The sequence below is a fragment of the Vicugna pacos genome, chromosome 13 (assembly GCF_048564905.1).
Source record: "Vicugna pacos chromosome 13, VicPac4, whole genome shotgun sequence".
Taxonomy (NCBI): Eukaryota; Metazoa; Chordata; class Mammalia; order Artiodactyla; family Camelidae; genus Vicugna; species Vicugna pacos.
Genome location: NC_132999.1, coordinates 65,594,537 through 65,618,073, shown reverse-complemented (window position 1 = coordinate 65,618,073; position 23,537 = coordinate 65,594,537). Strand labels below are relative to the sequence as shown.

General features: G+C 65.5%; 1 protein-coding gene across 1 annotated transcript; it reads right to left on the bottom strand.

Annotated features, from left to right (window-relative positions):
* Positions 1-217: 217 nt before the first annotated feature.
* Positions 218-22,781, bottom strand: LOC116282866 (multiple epidermal growth factor-like domains protein 6). The gene is made up of 5 exons (XM_072975891.1): positions 22,404-22,781; positions 17,346-17,480; positions 12,108-12,217; positions 1,117-1,221; positions 218-516 (listed from the first exon to the last, which is right to left on the bottom strand). Exons 1-5 carry the CDS (start codon positions 22,526-22,528, stop codon positions 218-220), a joined length of 774 nt encoding a protein of 257 aa, XP_072831992.1. The 5' UTR covers positions 22,529-22,781.
* Between the last annotated feature and the right edge of the window lie 756 nt (positions 22,782-23,537).

Sequence of the window (23,537 nt, the reverse complement as noted above, 5' to 3'; positions counted from 1 at the left end):
ACGGCGCAGGACACAGGGCAGGTGCCCCGCGCACCTGGGGGCGAGGCGCGGCCCTCGCTCCACGGCCCGGGCAGCTGCCCAGAGCCCGGGAGGCGCAGGGCCTTCCGGCCCACAGCGGGCATCCTACGAGCCGTCGGAGCCGCCCGACCATCTGAGACAGTCGTCAGCGCCCCTGAGTCTCGGCACCCAGCTCAGAACTCCGGGACCAGCACCCCCCTCAGCCAGCTTCTCGGCGGGCACAGAAAAAGGTGAGAGGGCAGGGGTCTCCTCTACAAGCAGGGGGCCTCCATTCTCCGCAGTTTCCCGGCTTCCCTCCGGTTGCCTGCTGGGTATCCAGAGCCTTAAAGCGCATGGCAGGATGTACAGCCCGGTGTCCACCTGGAAGAGGCCCCCAGCTGCCCGCCAGAAGCAAGTTCAAAGCCCTGGAAGCCGTCCAGAGAGTTTCATCTGAACGGCAGCCCTGGCTCTGCGCCCGGTTCCAACAGGACCCCGGGAGCCACGCGTTCAGGGAGGAAACTGCGGACAAAGCAGAAAGCCGCAGGGGGCGCTCGCGTTCCCCCCCAAGTCCAAGCAGCCAGGAGGAACGTTTGCAGGGGTTCTTTGGACAACTTCTCATGCATTCGTCTGCACTTTCCTTTATAAAGTTTCTATCACCCCCTCCCCCAACCCCAGCACCTGCTTTAAGGCTGTCCCCACTGGCAGCGTCCCCACACGACAGTGTCTGAAGTGTGACTGTCAGTGGGTCAGGCTTCAGTTTGCATGTGTGAGGTTCACCCCACCAGTCACCTTGGGCAGGACCCCGGATGTCCCCCAACCTTCAACATGAAGGACACGAGAGGCTCTGACAAGGTGGGGGTGCAGCTCGGGGAGCCCCGGGACGCGCCCGCCTCCACGCCCGCGGTCCCCACTTGCAGTGGGCACTAAGGACTAGGATCGCAGGTGCAGAGGCATCCGCTGAGAAAGGGGGTGGCAGGGTGCCCCTCCTTCCAACAACCGCAGGTGGGCTGCAGGGAGCAGAGAGAGGGCCCTGGGGGGCACCGCCTGGGGGAGACTTCCCTGCAGGGCAGAGCCTGTGCCCACGGCTGGGGCCTCGTGCCTGGAAGGGGCTCCACTCACCGTGCTGACAGCGGGGACCCTGGAAGCCTCGAGGACAGTGGCACGGCTGGGCTGAGTCGGGCACACAGCGGCCACCGTTAAAGCAGAGGCTGGCGCTGCATGTGGCTGTGGAGAGAAGGAGAAGACACTTGAGCGGGGGCAGGAGCCTGGGGGCACTCCCAGCCCACCACCAGGACACAAAATCCCTGGGGACCCCCTCCATAGAGTCTCCCCCTAAGGTGAGGCCTCAGGCCTGGACAGGACTCGGAAAAACCCTCAACGCAGTCAGGAAACCTCTCCCCAAACCATAGCCCTGTAAGCGCTTGGGGGCCCCTGGGGGGGCCTCTGGCCCAGCTCTGCTCTGTCCTGGGTCACACCCGCCCCACCCCCACCGGGGCCTGAGCCCTCCCCACACAGTTCAGCCTTGTCCCACCCAGCTTTGTCCCACAGTTTGGGTGGGACAGAACCCCCAAATCACTTCAAGGGGCTATGAAGGAATGTTCCAGGGCATTTTCTGGGGGAAACAGGGAAAGGAGGAAGGGGCAGCCCACAGCTAAAGACCCTAATGGTGGACCGGGCTGTCTCACCTTCAGAAGGGCCAAGACCAGCCCAGGCCCCCGGGCTCGGGGAGGGGAAGGAGGGAGGGTCCGGGCAGGGGCTCAGGGCTGCGAGCTGCTGGTCTGCTCCACCTTCTCCAGAGGAGACTCCCCGCTCCCAGACGCTCTCCCCACACCCCACCCCCAGGTGGGCCCCGGGGGTGCCCCCAGCCACGCTGAGGGCAGGTGTGTTGACACCTGAACGCACGGCCTTGGGGTGCCCTAGGGCTCTGAGCCCCACCCTCCCAGCACCAGGCACTGTGGAGGAGGTGGCTGCTGGCCCGGGAGGCAGGGGCTCCAGGTGGGAAGGGCAGGTCCAGTCCCAGCCTTGTGCTGGCGAGGACCCCCACTGGGCTGGGCTGGGGGCCTCCTGAGGGCTTCAGCATCAATTTTCTTGGCCTGCAGCCACCACCCTCGTGTCCTACACAGGGAGGGGAAGGCCAGGGCAGGTGGGCTGTGCCTCTGTCCTCGTGACCCCAGCGGCCAGGTCCTGGGTCTAAAGGCTTCAGGGGTGCTTGCTGGGTGAATGGACCCTCTGAACAGTGGCCTGAACCCCCGGCCAAGCACCCCAGAGCCCAGCATGACCCACGGGTCCAGCAAGTTTATGTATAGCTGTCAGCGTCCCCGCCAGGAGCAGGGAGTGAATCTCAGATGGTGGGAGACTGAGGGAGGGATGCTGGCCAGGCACACGGGTCCAAGCAGCCCCTGGACCAGCCCTGATGAGGAAGCCAGGGCTCAGAGACATGCAGCACACAGCTCCAGGTCACACAGCAGTTGAGGAGGGACCAGGCTCAGGACTTTCTGATTTATCGCCTGGAGTCAGGAGGACCCGACCGGGAGACACGGTTCTTTGCAGGAACTTCTTCCTTTCTCTATCCCATAACCAGGATGCTGGCCCTGTCTTGGAGGGGCCCCTTCCCTCAGGCCACCCTGCAGGGGTCCCAGCTGGCGCTCACTCACACCCACAAACCCTGCAGTCTGAGGACGTTTGTGACATGTGGTGGGAATGAGGGGCTAGGGGACAAAGCAGGGGCCGCAGGCGAGTGAGGAAGGCCCGCATGGTGGCTCAAGGACCCACACACGGACGTCCGGGCGTGGGGCCAACCAGGGGCCCGTGCAGCACCGGCATCCCAGCTGCTGAAGACCCGAAACTGGTGGACTTGAGCAGTTGTGTGGAGAAGGGGCCAGCTGTGGGTATTTTCACCGCTTAAGGAGGGTTTCACTGTCCTGAAAACCTTCAGCCCCAAACCACCGAGACGGGCCGCCCCTGCAGTGGGGAGTGGGTGCCCAGGCCAGAGCCCACCCTGAGACTCTGCCCCCCAGGAGCCTCTGTAGGTCCTGCCACTTTCGTGCCCACCGGAGGGTCCGTTGGACAGCACCCTGCCTGCGTCCACCTCTACCGTCAGCTTCAGAGCTGGGGGGCGGGTAGCAACCTCTGCCTCTTCCCGTTCCCCTGGGAGTGGTGCTCTGCCCAAGGCCCAGGGCTCCTCCCTGTGTCCCCCACAGGCTGGACCCCAGCCCTCTCCAGGATCAGGTCCCTCCTCTGGAGCCGCGCCCAGTCCTCACGAGCCCTCTTCCTCATCCCGTACCCTCCTCCACCCTCCGCCCACCCCGCCTAACTCTGGAACAAAGAGGAAAGCAAACGAGCTTCTGAAAAATCCTAACAAGACCCACCCCCCATCCCGTGGTCCGGGCCCACAGCAGCGTCCCTGGGTGTCTGAATAAAGACCCCCCCGAGGCACATGGAGCAGATGCCCTCCCTGGGTGGGCAGCGACAAGCAGGCTCGCAGGCCAGGGGACCGCCCCCGCCGCGGAGCCCAGGACAGACATTAGTCTGCAGCACCACCCCAGGTGGGACACGACCACGGACAAGCCCGTCAGGCACCGTCTAAGCCTCACTGCCGCGTATTTCAGGGCACAGGCTGCATAAAAGGTGTCTCCACCCACCTGGCAGCTGAGGCCAGAAGCCCGGGAGCCGTCCTCACATGCATGGGACCACTCGCCCGGCCCCCAGTCCAAAGCGGGCCAATGGCCCTACCTCGAATGACCTGGAGCCACCCTCCTCTCCGTCTCTGTGCCAGACGAAGCCACTGGAGGCGTCCCCGCAGACACCTCTTAGCTGGTCCCGCTCACCCCATTATTTCTCTACGCTGCAGCCACAATGACTCTTCCCAGTGGGAGACAGATCACGGGCCCCTGGTTGAGAACCCTCCCGTGGCTTTCCATCAGCCTGGCACAGAGACCCCCCGGTCCACCCGCCAGGCCCTGGCTACTGTCGGCTGCACACGTTGGCACTTCTTTGGTGTGTTCCCCCGCAGCACCCTGCGGTCTCCCTCCCTGGCGCCCTTGAGAGGGGCGACAGCTAACCTTCCCCACCCCGGGCCTGGGCCCCCGAGAGCAGGCGCCAGCTTCGTCTCCACCACCAGCACGTTCCTTGGCACCCCCAACACGCCCACACTCAGAAGTTGCTTGATAAATGTTGTTGAATGAATGAATGAACGAGTGAACAGACAAGTGTCTGCCAAGCGGGACGCAAGAGAGTTATCTGCGGGAAGGGCAGGCACTGAGGACGCACGGACGGATCCTCATGGCAGCACCGCCGCAGATGGAAAAGGAAAAGGTCCACAGCAAAAACGCACCAAGCTATGCCCCAAACCGAGAGGGGGTTCCCCGTGGCCCCAGGGCTGCAGGGGTGCTGGGGAGACGCGGTCACCACCGAGGGACACTTGGGACCCAGGTCTGCTTGGGGGGCACAGGGTGGCACTGGGTACACACCCCTCATGGCAGGACAGGCACCCAGTTCAAAGCAACAGGGCCCCACTGCAGGGCACCTGTGGGCCAGCCCTGCGGGATCCCACCCCCGGGCCCGGTGGAGCCAGGGATGCCCCCCCACCCCTCTTGCTGTCGCTCAAACCACCGCCCGCATCTCAGTAAAGGCCACAGGTGACAGTGACAGCACAGTCAAAACCTGGAGACGGGGCTCAGGGGCGTCAGACTGCGGCTTCACATGAGGGAGTTGCTTCCTTCCATGAGAAAAGGAAGGGCGTCACGTGCACAAAGAGGGTGGCCGAGGAAAACAGACCCCGTGGGACGCTTGGAAGTAGAAAATATAAAAACCCGCACATGGGTGTTAAATGAAGAATGGATGAATGACTTGAAAGCAATCAACAGGTGAAGTTACAAATGTATTTTATACTTAACGTTAGATAATTTTTTAACACATTTTATGAGCACCTACTGTGTGCGAGGGAGGCGGCCGGAGGGCAGCCAGGGGACCCGCATTGTCATTGTCAGCTTGGCCAGGACTGCAGCCACAGGACCCCAGGGCCCTGGAACGAACTGTCTGAATCCACAGGTGTAAGAAATGCAAGAGCAGGTGGAGGTGACCCCAGGGAGGGGCCGAGGCGCCCACAGCTTCTGCTCTGCCAGATGGCCACGTCCTCCAGCCCCCGGGCAGGCGGAGGCAAGGCCTAAGCCAGGGAGAGTCATGTGGGGCCGGAAGACCACCCCCACCAGTACCCGCTATCCACTCCCCTCCCCGCCCAGACCCCCGCTGCCCCCCCACTACCCAGATGCCGCCGTGGGGCAGGGCGGCCCAGGTTCTGCAGACACACATTCAAGGTCCCCTGATGCTTCTCAGTTGTCAGAAATGCGGGCTCAGCTCCCCACAGGTGACGCACACGTGTCAAAAGTAATTGTCATCCACCCTCCACGCTTCCGCCTGGAGCAGGAGGCGCGTGCGGCCCCACAGCAGCCCACGTCCGGCAGCGCCACGACCTGAAGGAAGGGGAGGAGCACCTCCGCCCCGGGCTGCAGGCGGAGCCAAGGCTCAGGGACGTGGGCCCGGCCTCCTCCCTGGGGTGACGCGGGGTGGGTCTGCCTCTATTCCTGGAACCAAAGGCTGGGAGGGCCCTTAGGGGTGTCCTGTCCCGAGGGTGCTCCCCGCCGGGCCTGGGTTCAGGACAGCAGATTTGGAAAGCACAGACCCCAGGTCTGGGCCGCGCGTCCAGGCACCGTCTGTTGCACCCCGATGCCAGGCTCCTCCTGTCACACCTGTGCCTGGCTAGACCCCAAGCCCGCCGGCCGAGGCGGCTGCGGCCTCGCGGTCCCAGGACAGGCTAGCCGTGGAAAGGAGACTCGAGTGCCCTCCAAGGGCTGGGGCACTGAGTCCAGCCCCTGCGAGTTCACCTCCCGGAGCCTGGGCTTGGCTGTGCCGGAGGCTCCTTCTGCCCCTCCCCACCCCCGGGACCACGTGGTGGGAAGCTTTGTGACCCTGCTGACACCTTTGTCCGGTATGGCACACCGCCCACCCACACCCCAAGGTCACCAAACGTGCTTCTGAAGGCCAGACTGTGAGTTAGCATCCGCCCACGTGCCCAGGCACCTCCCTGCAAGCCGCCTGGAGACACCGCAGGGTGGGCTCCGCAGGAGGGCGCCCGGAGTGGCCCTTGCCTTATCGGCCATGCTGCCGGGCAGCGTTTCCTAAAAGCCTCGCCCCAGCCGCTGATAAGAGCTGCCTGTGCACAGGCGGGCGTGGGAACCGCGGTGCCCACCTCATGGCCAGCAGTGGCTAAGGAAGGGAGGCCACTTCCCTGGGAGCACAGGGGATAGAGCAGGCCTGAGCCCCTGACCTCTTCCTGCCACCAAAACCTGCTGGCCTTCCACTCAACCTGGCTGAGGACCCGGGCCGGAATCACATGCTCCATCCCGTCCCCCCACCAGGCCCCTCGCTGCAGGGAGTGGGTCACTGTGTCAGCTCCATGCCGGGCACCCAGGCTACAAGCGCCCCAGGAAGGGCCCAGTGCTCCAGGCCAGCCCCCTGAGGCCCCGCGCCTAGACCAGTACCCCCAACACAGGTGGGCCCAGGAGACAGGCGGGCAGGCTCCCCTGCCCAGAGTCAGGCCCGGCTCCCACAGCCCCTTCGCGCTGCAAGTCCAGACACAAGCTAGCCACCCCGACTTGGGAGACCGAGCTCTGTCAGCTGGAGAAGCGGGAGGTCGAGAGGGCACGGACCCGGATGAGGACAGCAGCAACTCACCGCCCCCTCCAGGCCCCAGCATCCGTCCTGGGCTGCAGAATCCCTGCAGGGCGGACCTGGGCAGGACAGCCTCCTCCTCTGCCCTCACCAGGCCGACCTTCCTAAAGGCAGTGGGCAGGGCAGGGGCTGTGCACCTAGAACCTTTAAGAAGGGCTGGACTCGACCCAGCTCTGCCGGCACTTGGATCACTCTGGGCTCCGGGTGACGGTGGCACCTCCATGTCCCGTCCCCTGTGCTGCCCGCCACGTCGTGGTCCCAGTGAAAGCACACGCAGGGGTGCCGGTGCACTCCCGTGAGTATGAGCTCGTGTACACAGGTGAGCATACACATGTGCTCGTGTGTGTGAGCGCACATGCAAGTGTGAGCAGGTGCACGTGCATGAGAGTAAACCCAGGCACACACACGTGTATATGAGGCTGTGGGCGGTGAGCACGTCCGGGTGGGCAGCGGGCCCGCCTGCACGAGTGTGCACATGGGTGTGTAAATGTGTGCAGGTCTCAGGGGCAGGCGGGTCTGGATGTGACTCTCGGTTTGAAGACCTGGGGTGTTAGGGACACAGCAGGATGACACTCCCCACCCCCAGCAGCTGCGGAGGGCATTGGTGTCCCCACCGAGGACAGGAGAGCCCGGATGCCAGCCTGCAAATTCCCACGCTGGGTGCAAGGCTGTGGGGCACCCAGAACGGGCAAGGAGAGTGAAGCTCAGCGGCAGGGAAGCCGAGGGCGCCCTCCCCAGGCCTTACAGCCGCCTTCCTGCAGCTCTGTCCCCCCAGGCCCTGATCCATCGGGCTCAGTGCCAGGGGACCGCAGAGGAGGTGGTAGGGAAGGGAGCCCGCCTGCTAGTCCGACAGCCGGATGCAGGGGCACCACACCCGGGGCTCCCCCGGGGTCCCGACTGCAGGTGCGGAGGCTGCAGGCAGGGGGCCCCCAGACCCAGGGCTGCACCCACGGGCCTGGACCCGTGGGGCGGGGAAACAGCACAGCCCACCCGGTTCCCCACCTTCCATTCTCCACGCCATGGGGCTCTCTTCCCTGGGCGCAAGCAAGGCCCACTGCTCACGTCACACGGGCCACCCGCGCCCTGGACGGAGAGGCCTCCTCAGACCCACGTAGGCCAGCACCCCTCACCCCCTGCCCCTCAGCCCTTCCCGCCTCGTTCTGCTTGGAGTATTTCCCACTCACCGGCACGGCATTTCTTCTTGCCTTCCTTCCTCCCTGTCCGCCGCCAGATGTGAGTTCCACAGAACAGGGCAGAACCAGCCCCTGCGCACGGCCCCTCCCAGGCCCGCGAACGGCGCCAGGTGCCCCGGCGGCCATGGTTCACCTACACCCTTCTCAGCACGTGCTGGAGGGACATTGTTTCATTACTGTGACTTTGCTGTTTCTTTTTCTTTCTTCCTTTTTGAAGAAAGAATTAGTTTGGAAAACACTACACAATCTGTGTCAGGAAATCTGCAGTGCACAGTGGCACATTAAAGGCTCTGAGAAGTCCTGCAACATCCCCAGGAGACCCCCTGTACAGCCCCTGACACAACTTGGGCCCTGCCACTCCACCCTGTGCCTCCTCCAAGGGACCCTCAGACGGACTGAGCCCAGCCCACGCAGGGAGAGTTAGAGACGGAGCCACAGACGGTCTCCCCAGCACCCATCCCATCCCAGGGTCCGCATGCGTGGAGTCTGGGGACTTGAGCTGCTCCAGGCCAGGCACCTCATCCGTGCACTCAGGCCCCCACTTTGATAAGGGGAAGCCAGGCCCCGGGCGACTGGGGCTGAAGTATCAGGAGAGTCCAGGCAAATCTGCCACCTGACTGGGATGGTCGTGGAACTCGGAGATACGCAGAGCAGGAGGACCGACACCCCCAGTGGCAGCAGGGGCTGAGCCCAGCTGCCCCAGGGACACACGTGTGCCCGGGGCAGGCCCAGTCATCAGGCACCCCGTCCAGACAGCACTTCTTCTTTCTGGTCGCCTCTGGGTCACCCATGCTGCCTGAGGGCCTCGGAGGGGTCCCAGCACCGTTAGGAGCCCCCACCCTTCTCTCACGGCCGCATTTCAAGGCCACATCCAAGTGGAGACATTTTCCCATGGCCAGCGGAGAGGGGCTGGGCCTGCAGGTGGCAGTGCTCACAGGCTGTCCTGCCCTGCCCCAGCCTGGTCACTTCTCAGGGGCCCTGGACTGCAGAGAGCCTGGACGGGGATGAGGGAAGGTGCTGGAGAGGGCTAGGGGGACAGCGGAGAAACGAGGAAAGGGGCAGAGGGTGAGAAAGGGGGAGGGCGGAGGCAGAGCCAGAGGAGCTGCCCCCAGGGACCCTCTGCAGGAGGGGGGCCCTTCCCTGTGTCACCATCCTCCCTGCTCACCCTCAGGATCTCGGGGCCGGGGGCTCCAGCACTTGCTGGGACCCCAAGGTCCCCACCCCAAGACAGCTGCTTAATGCAGTCCTGCACCTGCCCCCAGTGCCCCCGAGGGAGGACATGCACAGCAGGGCTTCCAGAAGGCTCTGGCTCCACACGAGCTGGGAAGCCAGCCCTGAGCGGCTGCAAGGCTGAATGAGTCCAAGGGCTCAGCTATGACGTGCGGCCCGCTCCCCAGCCGAGGGGCAGCTGAGCCTCCCCTCCCTGGCCACCCACGTTCCCCGGACAGGGCTCCCCTCAGCTCCCACCTCCCTTCCTTCCTCCCTGCCCCCCACTTCCTCCTGCTCCGGCTCCGGGCAGCTCCCCACACACCCCCAGTGCCCACCCCGCCCCCAGGACTAGCCTGGCCTGTCCATCCTCAGGCCGTTGCTCTGGTGGCTCTGTGCTCCGTCATGCCCTCGTCATATCAGTGTCACTGCGGCGTCTGCCAGCAGCCAGCCTCCCAACCAGAACTGAGCGCCCCACGAGCAGGTGCTGCCCTGCCCAGCGCCCCCGAATCCCCAGTGCCCGGGGGCAGCTGAGCAAAACTGAACGAATGAATGAGTGAAACCACGAACACTGAAAGAAGAAACGAGCCGGCGCCGGCTCCCCCACGTCCCCGGGGGGCAGGATCACACCCTGCCCGTGTGCGCCCCCTCCCCTCCTCCTTCACATGCTGGTGACCCAGATGCGGGGGGGGGGGGGGGCAAGTGGCTGTCCCGGGAGGCCAGATCACAGGGCTTTTCCTGACCATTCAAACAACCAGACAAAAGCTAGATACATGAATAAGTAAATCCTGCCCTAAAAACGCGCATTTGAAACCCAACAACCAAGAGAGCCAAAGCCTAGCGGTTGGCATGCACGTGAGGACCTCGTCCCTGTCCCCCGGCTGAGGCGACGACTGGGACCCCGGGGCCTGGCCCCACAGCCAAGACCCTCCCCCATCTCCCCACCGCCCCAGCCCTGCCCCAGCCAGCTGCCCGGCCCAGGCTGCCCCCGCTCCCCTCCCCCGAGCTGACAAAGGGCACCGGGCTTGGCTCAGGCCCCACCCGCCCACCCGTCACACAACACTGACCCCCGCCCGCCAGCCAGCCAGGCCAAGGCAGAGCCACCCCACCCTTCCCGACCACCGGCACAGGCAGAGCTACAGGACAGTCCTAGTACTAGACTCGGGGGGGACACTGTCACAGCCCTTGGCGCTGCGGACCCGTCCCAGCATTGGCGTCCTGATCCTGAGAAGCCAGCCCTTGGACCTGTCTCCACAGTGGGCTTCCCAGAGTCTGGCTGGCTGGTGGCCATCCCGCTGCCCCCAAGCAACCCTGGGATGGTCACTCCGAGACACCGGTGACACCAAGGACCACCAGACCCCAGCTCAGGGGTGCAGAGTGGACGACAATCATGGGAACGCTGCTGAGCAAACCTCGGTCTGCACCTGGCCCCCCGCCCAGCACGAAAGATGCCCACTCCCCTCCCCCGCTGCCCGGGAAGCCCAGCCCAGAGGGCCACCCCCCTCCCAGCAGCCACATGCTGGGGCGCCGTGTCCCTTCTGGGGCATGAGAGGCCATGCCCTTCCCCACAAACCCAGTGGGAGCCTCAGCGCCAGCCCTTCTCCCGCCCCAGTGGCTTCACGGACTGCTGGAGCCGCCCTGGGCCTGGAGAGCCGCTCACAGCACAGACCCGGGGCTTCAGCCTGGTCTGTGCTGCACCCCTCCTCGGACCCCTCATCTTCCCAGACGCCAGAGCACAGGTCAGTCCTGTGCTCAGAGATGCAGACAGAAGGGTGGCTGTCAGAGCTGGACTCCACCACCCCAGGGGCCGGCGGCCGGCATCCCCTCGTCCCCCCACCCCCGCCGTCCCTCCGCGGCAGTCCTTGTCCTCTCCCCTCCACCTCCCTTCCTGGAGAGAATTACTCATTTCCCCTCCTGGACAAACACCGCCACATCCTCAACTTCTCCCCTTTTCCTGCTGGAGTTCACGGAGGGCAGCCTGTGGTCAGCCCCGGGGCGGGTGAGACAGGCTGGGACACGGCCCTGAAGCCCGGTTCCTGTTCCAGTCCCCGAACGGTCGGCCTGCGGTGAATCCCCGATGTGGGGAGCGGTGGCCCCAGCCACCCCCCGCACCGCAGCCCGGCCCTGACCTCACGCCACGGGGTGCCACATCACGGGGTGCCGCGTCACTGACTCAGGGGACGCCGACCTCCGGGCCAGCCTCCCCAGGGAAGGACGCTGACTCCTGCTGCCCAGCCGGCTTCAGCTGCTGGCCCGCCTGTGCCCACACCCGGGGGCCGGGAGCCCTTCCCAAACACCGCCTGCAGCCAGACTCCAGGCAGCGGCCCCTTCTTCTGCAAAGCAGAGGCTTCACAGCCGCCCACGAGGACCAGAGCCGGGTTCTGGCCCCCATCTCAGAGCCTCGGCCTCCCTGTCTGGAACAGAGGCTGCCCCTCCCTCCCACGTCCGCCAGGGCCCCCCCCCTCTGAGGGAGGCAGCGGCTGACGCTCCATTCAGCAGACCAGGAGACTGAGGCCCAGGGCAGCACAGAGAGGCAGCGGTTCTCTCTCCGCACAAGCCCAGGCAGGAGGGCAAAGCGGCAGAAGGACCGGGGAGCAGGCGCGTGGGCGTGGGCACGCGGGGCAGGGGACCGAGGGCTTCGCGCTCCAGGACCCTGACCCCAAACCAAACTCAACCAACACACAGCCCTGGGGCCGCCCTGGGACCCCTTCCGGGCGCCAGGCCCCCAGGCACGAGCACACAGCCCCCCCCCCGGCCCCAGCTCGCTCTCAGGCATCAGCACCAAAGGAGTCAGTGTTTCTTCTTTCTGTTCTCATTTCCTTTAAACAGCCTCTGGCCAGCAGAGGGGCTGAGTGAGTGGCCCTGAAGTCTTTCCTGAGCCGTGAGAAGTTCCACTAAGAGGAGCAGGCAGCCGGGAGGGGGAGGACGCAGTGCCAGCGGGGCCAGCGGGGCCAGGGAGGGGCGGGGCTGGCGGGCACTCACGGGAGAGGCAGCCCCGGTCTCCAGGCTGCTGGCTCCACCCGGGGCAGCACCTGAACACGGTCTGGGCCTCCATGCTGTACACGTGCCTGTAGCCGGTGTAGTAGACGGTTCTAGGAGAGAACAGAGAAGCCAGCATTACTGTCGAGGGACCAGGCTCGAGGCATTTCTGCCCGCTGCATTCGGCGTCCCCCAGGCTGATCCTCGGACGGCTCCCACTTCCCAGCTGAGCACGGAGGTGGGCGGAAGGTCTGCGCCCAAGGCTGCACTGCGAGCACGCGGGGCCACGGGGGTGGCCGGCCAACCTGGCACCAGCAACAGGGGAACCTGCCACCCGTTCCGTCACTACCCCCATGGTGGCCCCAGCTCTGAGCCAGCTTCAGGGCGGGCATTGTGCCCCAAATTCGGCCCTTATCACCAGGCCAGTCTACAAGGGTCTGGGGGTCAGACTCAGAGTGGCTCCTGGAATGAGCCAAGTGGGCCGAGCGCTGGGCAGCCATGCCCCAGGCTCTCAGCCCACCAGGGCACCAGGAGGCAGGCAGTGGGCCAGTCCGGGAGCATCCGCGAGGAGGGGCCGCTTCCCCCACCGAGGAGCACAGGGCTGAACTGGGGAGATAGGCCGATGGGGCTGAAGCGTTTTTGGGCAGCAGCAGGATGACCCGAGTGCGCTCAGCACATGATACTGAAGTCAGAAGGGAGCAGGCGGGAGGGCTTCCTGGAGGAGGGCAACCCGGAGGCCAGGGTTGCCTTGGCCCAAGGCCGGTTCCTGCTCGGACGGGACAGGTGCAAGCTCACAAGGGCTGAGCAGAGGGAGGCAGAGCCTCATCCAGGAGCTGGGGGTAGGCAAACAAATCTGAGCAGCCTGGGGCCTGGCACAGGGAGTGGCCATAGGGAGGTGGTGCCCACGCCAGACAGAGACAGCCTCATGCAGAGGGGAAAGGGCCTCCTGTCTGCCTCCCCCCCAAATCCACAGACTGCCCCCGACCACGTGTGCCCCAGCCACTCAGGGCCACCCTCTGCCAGTCCAGCCCCACCTCCTGCTTCTCCTGGCATCTCCAGCCCCCAGGGTGGGCAGTCTTGGCAGACCAGCTGGTGAGGAGCTGGCTCCCCCAGCCCCGGACTCATCCTGCAACCATGAACCTGGAGCAGAAGCCAGGGCGGGGGTAGAGGGTGCCCCAGTCCTACTCAGGCCTCAGATGGCCCCCCACCCCCAACCCCCTCCTTTTCTAGCTGCACCCCAACCCCAGGGCTCCTGTGTCCCTGCTTCTCTTCAGCTGGGCCTCAGATTTTGGATGGGTCTCTGTTCCTCCTGAAAGCTCTGGTTCAGCTTCTTCAGAGAGCAGGCTACAACAACCCAAGGCCAACACTCCCTGGGGAGCCGCCCCGCCGACCCCCCTCCTTCCCACCTCCGTGCAGACAGCCGCCCCCACCCCCCAGCTGGTGATGCTCAGGAAGACGACGGCTCACCGCCCCCTGCCTGCCCCAGCCCTGTGTCTCTCACTGCTTGTGCTGGCCGAGCAGTGTCCCCCACATCCGTGCCTACCCAAAACCAGTAAACGTGGCCTTGTTTAGAAATAAGGTGTCGGCAGATGTTATTAAGTTAAGATGAGACCACCATACTGGTTTGGGCGGGCCTACTCCAGTGACCGCTGTCCTTGTAAGAAGAGGGAACTGCGAACACAGACAGAGGGCGAGGCCATGAGACAACAGAGGCAGAGACTGGGTGATGCAGCCACAAGCCCAGGACCACCCAGGATGGCCGGTCGCCACCAGGAGCAGGGGAGAGGCCGGGAGCACCCAGAGGGAACCACCCCTGCCCGCACCCTGGTCTCAAACGTCTGGCCTCCAGACCGTGAGAGAGTGAATCCCTGCTGTTCTAAGCCGCCCGGCTTGTCATAATTTGTCACAGCAGCAACAGGAGATTAATACCGGACCAGGCTCACTCAGGCCGTCAGGTCCACGGCTGGGAGGCCCTGGTATTTACAGCGACAGGCTGGTCATGGGGAGGAGGGGGGCAGGAGGTAGGGAGAGGGACAGAGAGAGTGGAGTCCCAGGAAGAGAGGGAGGGGATGACCGGGGCCACCCTGCGGCCACAAGGGCACAGCATCCCCACCCCGCTGCCGTCTGAAGCGTCAGTGGCGGGGCCCAGCCCACTGGATCAAGGGCCCTTGAGACCCCGGGAGCGGCGAGGGCCTGGGCTGCGGTCTCCAGGGAGCGGAACACCCCCTCACCTGCTCTTCCCAGCAGGAAGTCTGGGGCCACCCAGGGACCTGGACACACACACAAACCTGGGCCACTTCCTGGAAGCACCAGTGCCTGACCGTGCACCGCGTGGGAGCAGCTGGGGGCGTCTGCACAACGCCGCTTTGGCAGGACATGAATCCACCTGCCCGGAGAGAAACCGACCCCAGCGGCGGACAGTGTCCGGCAGCGCAGACGTGTTCGGGCGCTTCCACTGTAAATATTTATCCTCTCCCTGGGCTACGTGCTGCTCCTCCTGGTCACGGGAGGCCGGGGCCAACCGGGCCCGTCCGCCAGCCTCCCCAGTGTGAGCGACCCTGGGAGACAGCCAGTCAGCCCTTGTCCCCACTGCCCCCACAAGCCAGCCCTCGCCCCCTGCAATTCATATGGGACCCCTCTTGTGGGACATCACACGGGACATGGCTCACACAGGACACAGCTCACAGGGGACAGTCACACGGGACACAGCCCACAGGGGTAGTCCCAGGACACCGCACGTGGGACAGTCACATGGGACATGGCTCACACAGGACACAGCTCACAGGGGACAGATCACGTAGGACAGCTCACACAAGTCCTGACCACAGGGCCGGGGTGGACAGGGGGGCACGGGTACCAGGCTGGTGCTCACTCCTCCACCTTGTGCAGCCCCCCGGAGCCCAGGCCCCAGGGCAGCGGGAGCCGGGGGAGGGGCCTGGTGGGAGGCATGGGCTCTGGGATCTGAGCATCCTCTCCCTCCCCCCTGCTCCCTCCTTCCTTCCTCCCCAGCCTCCCAGGGCCCATGGTCTTTGAGGGCAGCCTGTGCTGGTGGGCCCCTCGAGGAAATGCCCCTGGACACCCTCCTCATCCGGCCTCTCAGGTGGCATCACAGCCTCGCCTGTTCTGGGCCAGGGACGAGCCCCGTGTCACCCCACATGCCCCCACCAGGGCCACACCACAGGCCCACCAGCCCGAAAGCAGACACAGGAGTCACCACGGCTGCAGGAGACATGGCAGCTGCCACGTGGCAGCCACGTGTGTGGCCCAGCCACGACTGCTCAAGAGTCCTCCCCCAGCCGCAGTTCAGGCCTGGCACCCTGCTCCGCACGGGGGGAGACTGAGGTTTGGACAAGTTCTGACCCCAGAGTGAGGCTCAGCCCAAGCCTGCTGGCCGCCCATGGGAGCTTGCGAGAGAAGGGGTCTCCCATCTGCGCAGCGGACGGAGCGGGACCCCGCACTGGCGAGGCTGGGCTGTGGTGGGACTGTGGTGGGACAAGCTTGCTACCTCTCGCCTGCAGCTCCTCAGCCCGCAGGGCCTCAGCTGCCGTGGGCAAGTGGGTGGGCCAGCCTCCCCCGCCCAGCAGCTGGGCCGAGGGCCAGTGCCCGAGGGCCGAGGGCAGGCGCCCGTGGGGGCAGGAAGGTGGCGTGGCTCCTGTGTTTCTGGAGCACGTGGGATGCTGGGGCCTCGCCACCTCCACCTGCTCACAGGCACTGAGCACTCAGGCAAACAGACTGGGCCCCGAGGGCTTTGGGCTGGGAGGGTCTACAGGCTCCCAAGAGGCTGAGAGAAGGGACGTGGACCGAGGAGGGCTGGATGCTGGTCTGGCCAAGAGGGAGGGCGGGCGGGGGCTCAGGGCGGGCTTCGTGGGGAAGCGGAAGCCTCCGTGGGGTCTTAAAGGATGAGCAGGGGCAGGCCAGCAACGGAGGCCGGGAGACCCCGGCTCCAGCCCAGAGCCGGGCAGACCAGCAGTCAGACCGTCCCCGCCAGGGCCCGGACACCTTGCCAGGAAGCTGAGGCGCCAGCCACCTTGGGAACCAGCCCCCGCCCTGGCCAGGACAGCCTGGAGGCCAGCACCAGAGAACCAGTCTGACGTCCAGTCCAAGGGCCCCCTCCCCCAGCACGGCCGCCCACCCTGCTCTCCAGCCCAGGGACCAAGGGCTCCGGCTGCTTCCAAAATAGTGCCCTGTCACCACAAGTTGTTGGGGGAGGGGGCGCAGCCGACACAACCCGCTTCCCGTTTTGTAGGTGCACAGACAACCACGCAGGTGCGGAGCCGGGAAGGGCAGACCGCAAGATGCCCATCTCTGGGGAAAGGATGGGGGAGACTTCTCGCTGCCAGCACGGCCCAGCCTCCCTCTGACGCTGGGGTGGGACCTTTGTGGTCGAGGGGCCGTCCTTGCTGCAACCTGCTAGCTAGCGAGAGCCCCCTCCTCCCAGCTCATGTTTCACAGCCCAGACTCTTCGGACACTGCGAGGTCCCTAGGGACGGTGACAAATCACCCCCGGTTGAGAACCACTGTGAGACCTAACTGCCCCTCCTCTCTCTGTCCTGAACACGTAGGGATCCTACAGAGGACGAACGCTGAAAATGCAGGCCGCCCCCCGGCCCCCGGGGGGCAGGCCCAGCAGGTCACGCCCCAAGACCTGGCCAAGAGCGTGGACACCACAGCCCGCTCGGGGACTCTGCCCCACCCCCTCCCACAGCTACGGAAGCCCTCCTCATCGGGGAGGCCCCTACCCCTTTGCAATCAGGCAGATTCCAGAACCTGTGTCTATAAAAAGAGATAGGTATGCAGAGGCACTCCCTACGTCTGATTTTGAAATAAAACTTGAGCAACAGAGGTCTCACACAGGCTTGAGTCAGGCAGCAGTGGCCTCCAGTGGGACCTCATCCCATTTTCTCCCTCCCTGCAGGTCCCGTCCCTGCCACGGCGTCCCCTCCTTTCCTCAGAGCCCCCCTTCCTACGGGGTCCTCCTCCACCCACAGAGACCCAGGTGCCCACTGAGCAGGAGTGTTCGGCCTGGCCATAGCCCCCTGGTGGCCACGCCCCTAGGGCGGTGCCAGAGGCCTTGCCCCCAGATGGGGAGCTCCAGCAGGGGGCGGTTGCCGGTGGCCCTGAGACCGGGACAGCCCTTGCCCGGCCACACCATCCCCTCCGCCACAACTGGCCAGTCATCAGTGCCGCTCCGGCTGTGAGCAAAGCCCCTCCCACACGGGACCTGGGGACTCCAGCACATACCTTCGTTCCAGGCCGACGCACCAGGCCTGCAGCCCACAGCCCGGCTTCCACACAGGCACTGTCCTGCTGAAGGCCCGCACGCAGGGCTGGCGGTGGCCCACCAGGGTCAGCTCCCGCTCGGCACACACGTGGGGCCTGGGACAGAGGACAGACGGTCAGGCCCTGTCGCCAACACCAGCTGCTTCTGCACGCATGCCCTGGGGCGTCCAGTCATCTGGGTGGGGTCCAGACCCAAGGCGGGCCCCACAGCGGGGCACCCAGCCCGGTGCGCAGCGCAGGCCGGCAGCAGGCCTGGGCTGGAGGGTGCAGGCGCCCAGGGGAAAAGGACTCATAGGCCCGCGTCCCAGCCTCCCCATGGCGAGGGCCGCGCGGCCGGGGCGATCCTCCAACCTCCCAACTCCCCACAACACGGAGCCCGCTGCCCCTCAGACGGGGGACTGGGATCTGCAGGGACAGTGACAACTCGGCCTGAATCCATCTGACTCTGCTCCCCGCGTCCTCTCGCCACAGCCCGCCCTGCTCCAGAGGTGCCCCGAGCTGGGGCGCAAGCATGAGACACCAGCCAGCGAACCTCTCTGAGCCTCGTGTGCCCGCCCAGAGGGCAAGGACTCAGCATGGGCCTCGCAGGTCGTCCTGAGGGTTCAACGAGCCTGAATGGAAGAGGCTCCCGTCGGCCGGGGTGGGTGAGCTCCGAGGGCCCCCAGCAGCGGCCACAGTGGGAAACCGCCATCACTTGCGAACTGAAATCAGGCCCAAGTGAGCTGCTGCAGGTGCCACACCATTTCTGCTCCATTTCTCTGGCCCCCACCTGTGCCCAGTCGTGCCAGCATCCAGGCTCTCTGCCCGCAGGCGGTGGGGGAGGGGCGGGGAGGGTCCAGGCCCGATGGAGCATCTTGGCTGCAGGCCCAGCCTGACCCTGAAACTCCCCCGAGCCATGGACGGCCTGTGAGCCCTCTATCCCTGTCTGAAGGTGGAGATGACAAACCCGGGCTCTAGAACCAGCCGCCCAGGCCTGCGGCCCGCTGTGCAGCCTGGACAAAGTCACTGACCCTCTCTGAGCCCTGGCTTCAGCACCCGTAAATGGGGCAGCAGGCACCTCTAGGGATCCTGACATGAGACCACCTGTGTCAGGACCCTGGCTCCCCTTTGGCTCAAAGAAAATCCCTGTGTTTCTGGGTCCTGGGGCCCCACAGCCCTGGGATGTCCCCACCACTCCCGTAAGCTGACCCAGCTCAGTGCGCAGGATGCCAGCCTCAGGGCCTCGGGGAGGGGATGCCACAGATCCCAGAGGTCCTTCATCTCAGGGGGCTGCAGGAGGAGCAACACCCCACATGGCGCGTGGCAGAAAACCCCAGGCGGCCTGAGGACGCTCTTGTGAAGGGCCCGCTTTTCCTTCCTGGCCCTCCTCAAACCTCGGCCATGGGGGCTGCCGCTGACCCACGAGATGACAACGGCAAGGCCACACAGATGCCCTTCCGGAACATCTGCCCTGCTCACTCCCCCGTCCGCCGCCTGCCTGTCCCCACCCCACAAGACACCTGTGTGACTCTGGTCCCCGAGGACTCCTCCCCAAGGCCTGCAGGGCTGCCCGGCTCCCCGGACGGCAGGTTTTCCCGCTGACTGGACCGCTCTCTCCACGTCCCTGAAACGCTGTGAGCCCCAGACCTGGGCGATTAAAGGGAGGAGGGGCGAGCGCTGGAATGATTTTCTCCTCTGGGAAGTTTCCGGCCCCTCAGAAGCACAAGCTCAGCTGGCTTTTCCATCTGGAAGGATGGAGGAAGTGGGATGGGGGGAGGGAGGGCCACGGAGGGGACCAAGCGGCCTGACCGGCACCCCACGCAGGAGGAAGGAGAGCGCAGTGAAGACTCCGACCATGGCAGGAGTGAGTCCTCAGGCCCCTCTGTTCCTGAAGCTGGATCCTCCTCCCGTCAGCAGCAGGCAGCTGCCCAACCACCAAGGGAGCGCAGCTTGGTCAGAGGGGTGCTGATCCCAGCTGTCAGGCCACCTGCTCCCCAGGCAGAGCGAGGCTCCTGGAGGCTGAGGGCCTTCACCTGGAGCTGGAGGTGAGGGTGGGCGTGAGTTGTGTCTCTCCAGGGTGGGCCCTGGGCCCCAAGAACAAGGCACGAGGACGAGGAGGTGAGGGTAGGAAAACCAGGCAGGGAGGCAGGGGCAGCCGGCCTGGCACAGAGGGGGAGGCCTGGCTGCACGTGCCCTCGTCCGGAAGAGGGGCTGGGTTACTGAGAAGCATCTCCGTCACATCTGCTTTTACAGGCTCTGTGTTTACACCCATGGTCAGCCTCTGAACGCAGATCCCCTGGCCTGGGCACAGCAGGTGTTGGGGGAAGCTCGGGGCTCTGCAGCTGGGGAGCCCAGGTCCAGCCCTGGGGCCCCGAGGATGCCGTGCACTGGGCAGGTCACTCCCAGATCCCCGGGTTCCCCTGCCTGACAAATGGACAGTGGATCGCGACATGGAGCAGCCCCAAACGCAGGGCCTGGCACAAGGCGGTTGGCCACAGGCATGCCCCCACCCCTGCCCTGCCCTCATCCACCACAGCCTCGGCCCCAGAGAGCCTCCTGATAGCTGCCCACAGGCCACTGAAGGTACAGTTCAGCCTTCAGACTCCTTGACTGGTGAGGACAGTTCCCCCAGACAGCCAGAGGAAGACTTAGCCTCAGCGAATGGAGCCCAGTCTAGCCCTCAGGGCCAGTGGGTCCAACAGTTACTTGCAAGAGGCGACTTGAGCTTGGAGGGCCTGGATGAGAGGGCTCGATATAATGAGCTGACCCCGAAGCACAGCTGCCCAGCAGGGACTCCGGCCCCGGGAAAAGCAGAGCCCGTGAGCAGACGTCTCCTCCAAGCCAGGCAGCCTCGGACAGAGGCTGGTCAGTCCTCCCTGTTCCCAGACGCTGTCCCCACAGCCCAGCCGGAAGCCTTGGGCCAGCATTGCCTGTGGTCAGCAGTCAGTCCAGGCCCCAGGGAGAAGGACTGGCCATTTTTCCAGGGCCACAGAAATTCACTTCAGAGACAAATAATTAAATAAAGAAGTGTTGGTTTTGAACCTGGACATGTTAGCCAGCGGGAGCCAAAGGACCAGCCAGATCACTCAGGTCCACAAAGGCCCCCGGAGCACCTGGGGCTGCCAGGCAGCAGCGCCTCCCTTAGAGCACCCTCTCTCTTTGCCTCCCAGAGGCCCCATGGACGTCTCCAATCGGCCAAGGAGTCGGGGGATGCCTGGGAAGGGAAGAGCGGCACAGGGACAGGACCTTCGAGGACAAAGCACTTTCTGGGACGCTCGCGGCTCTCTGGGCCCCGTCCCCTGCCCCTCTGGGCTTCAGGGAGCAAGGAGACAGTTGCGGCACCTCCAGGAGCCCACCGGCTCCTGCCTCCTTTCTGTTCAGAACAAGCTACAGGATGCTCCACAGCCCAACAGACCTCCCTGTGGTGAAGCAGAAGAGCGCCCCTACTGGGTCAGCCAGCCAGCAGCGCCCACCATGCCCCCCTGCAGGCCCAGGCGGGCAGGCGCCAGGGGCTTACAGACAGGACTGGCGGGTGTGTGCACCAGCAGCACGGAACTCAACACAAGTGGGCAAGCTGAGAGTGGAGGGGCTATGCCCCTGCGAGCGGGAGGCTCCCCACAAAGGAGGGGCGGTGGGCGGAGGATTTGAAGGGGTGGGGGTGGAAAGGAGGCTTTGTGCAGCAGGAAGACTGGCCTCCGGGGCAACCCACCAGCAGCTGGTTGGAAAGCCCTTCCCAGACTGGCTCGAGGACTGCCAGAGCCCTCGGTGAGCAGGCTGACCTCACAGCACAGGCTCACTCCCTGCGCCAGGGAGGGGCGACCCGTGCTCTCCTCTCCACAAGGGCACCGGCGCAGAAGCCCCTCCTAGGAGCAGAGCCCTCCACCCTCACCGGCAGAGCAGCTGTCCGCCCTGGCCAGCACCCTGGGGTTCCCAGGAGCCTGGGCCCCTGGATGTCCCCAGCCAACCATGTGAAGGGCAGGCGGGCTGAGTGCTGAGTGCCACTGTAATCACCCCTCCTGAGGCCCCAGCTTGCCCTGAACAAACTAAACTCACTGGGATCCCAGCACAGAGCAGCGTTGGGCAGAAGTCACGCCAGGTCGGGACACGGGCCCCCATACCACGCTCCTTTGAAAAGGCCACGGGAAATCTTCCTTCTTGGAGGAATGCAAGACCCAGGCTGAGGGGTCTGGGGGCATGGGCTCGCCCCCTCCCCAGCTCTGCCTGGAAGTCTGTCCTTTCCCGCTGTACAGCCAGGTGCACCAGGCCCGCTAGGGAGCCCTGCACAGGAAGCCCCAGCCGCGGCCTGGGCCCCTCACTGCCCCTCTGCTGCCTCTCCAAGCACTGCAGGTTCCGGGCCCAGCACCCTGGGGGAGTGCGGGGGTGGGGGCCGCCAGCAGCCTCTTCCCCCAACCCCTCCTCCTTCAGACCCGCTCACTTCTCACCAGTTTTCCTCTGAGGCCACCACAAGGATCAATTTGCTGTTTAAGAGAGACTGCTAAACGGCCCGTTGGGGAATCAGCTTTCAAAATTAAATTCATCTCGGCTGGCTCCCTGACCCTCTCTTCCTGCCCATTCTGGCACTGAATTTCTTCTCCCAGAGCCGTCGTACTGAACACAGAAACCAACCCCAAGCGGCCCCCAGTCTGGGCACAGCCCGCCCCTGCGCAGGCGGCCCAGGCCCCCAGGCCCCCAGGCCCCAGGAGACGGGCTTTGGAAGGAAGTGGGCACAGGCTGCTTCCTTTCTGCCTTCGCCAAGCTCCCTGGCCAGAACTTGCCCAGATCCCCTCACCTCCGCGGGAGTGCAGATTCTGCCTCCACGTGCAAACCCACGATGCAGAGCTAAGGCAGAGGAGGAAGGGGAAAGGGAGAGGCGCGGTGGCCCTGCCACAGAAGCGCCCCCAACCCCTGACCCTCGTCTCTTAACCTCCCCCTCCCCGGTTAAGGCAAGGAGCTCACTGCTCCTCAGGGCCCCAGGAACAAAGCCGCCCAAGGAACCAGGCCTCCGGACGTCCCGCCAGCCCTCCCGCTCCCGCTACTCACATGCTGGGTTGCAGGCGGAGCAGGGCGCTGGCGCCCGCTGGCACGGAGGGGAGCAGCAGCACCAGGGTCAGAGCCACTGCGCGCCCCGCCGCCGCCGCCGCCGCCGCCTCCGGAAGGAAAGGCATCGTGCCCGCGGCGCCGCGACGGGTCCCTCCTCCGGCCCCCAGCTCACAGGCGGCCGAGGCCGGCCCTCGGAGCCGCCACCTCCACGTGCGCCATGACCCGGGGAGCGCACAGGGCGCAGCCACAGGTGCCGCGCCGGGTCCCGCCGAGCACGAGGTCGCCGCAGGTGTGGAAGGGCCGGTTTCCCACCCGCGCCCGAGGGGCAGCGCGGAGTCTTGCGCGCCTGGGTTCGCTCCGCCAGGCACCCGCCCCAGAGCGGTGAGCCCAGCGTGCGCCGAGCCCCGCGCGGGAGAGGCGGGCCAGCCCTCGCCACGCCCCCTGCCCGGACCCCAGCCCCGACTCCGCCCACAGCCCAGAACCGGGTCCCGCCCCGACCCCGCCCACCTGGACCTCGCCCCGCCCGCGGCACGCTCCCCTCCTGCGCCCGGACCCCAGCCCACGGCGCGTCCCCGCCCAGACGCTCAACCCCAGCCCCGCCCACCTACTCTCAGCCCCGCCCCGCCCCGCCCCGGCTCCCAGCCCCGCCCACAACCCCCACTCGGGTCCTCACCCCCAGCACCCCGCTGCCCACTTCTCTCAGGCTGCAAGTCCCAGATCCTGTGCAACCCAAGTAACCAAGGGGCGGGTATCAGAGATCCCGCCCCTCACTCCCTGCAAAGGCTGTCCCTTTGCAGATGCCAGACCCAGAGGCCCATCATCTAAGGGGGGGGTTCCTTTCAGGCCAGCCCGACTCCCACCCCACTGTACAGATGGGGAAGCAGAGGTCGGAGAGAGAGCTGCACTCTGAGTCGCCTCTTGTAAACAGCAGATCTGGGAATGGAACACGGCGGTCTGGCTCTGGGAACCCTCACCCTTACTAAACCCGCTGCACGCTGCCTGTAACTCTAAGAGCACCACTGGATCACGGAGAGCAGACAGAGGTCCCCCCAAGTCTGACAGCCTCTGGGGGTGTCCCAGGTGGTTTCTCATGTTCAGGAGGCTGGACGTCCAAGGTCAAGATGCTGCCTGACT

Coding starts and splice junctions, on each gene's coding strand:
- LOC116282866 (XM_072975891.1), bottom strand. CDS start 22,528: ATGCCTTTCCTTCCGGAGGCGGCGGCGGCGGCGGCGGCGGGGCGCGCA. Junction 1,222..12,107: donor AGACCGGGGCTGCCTCTCCC/GTGAGTGCCCGC, acceptor TTCTCTCCACAG/CCACATGCAGCGCCAGCCTC. Junction 517..1,116: donor GGGTCCCCGCTGTCAGCACG/GTGAGTGGAGCC, acceptor CTTTGTCCGCAG/TTTCCTCCCTGAACGCGTGG.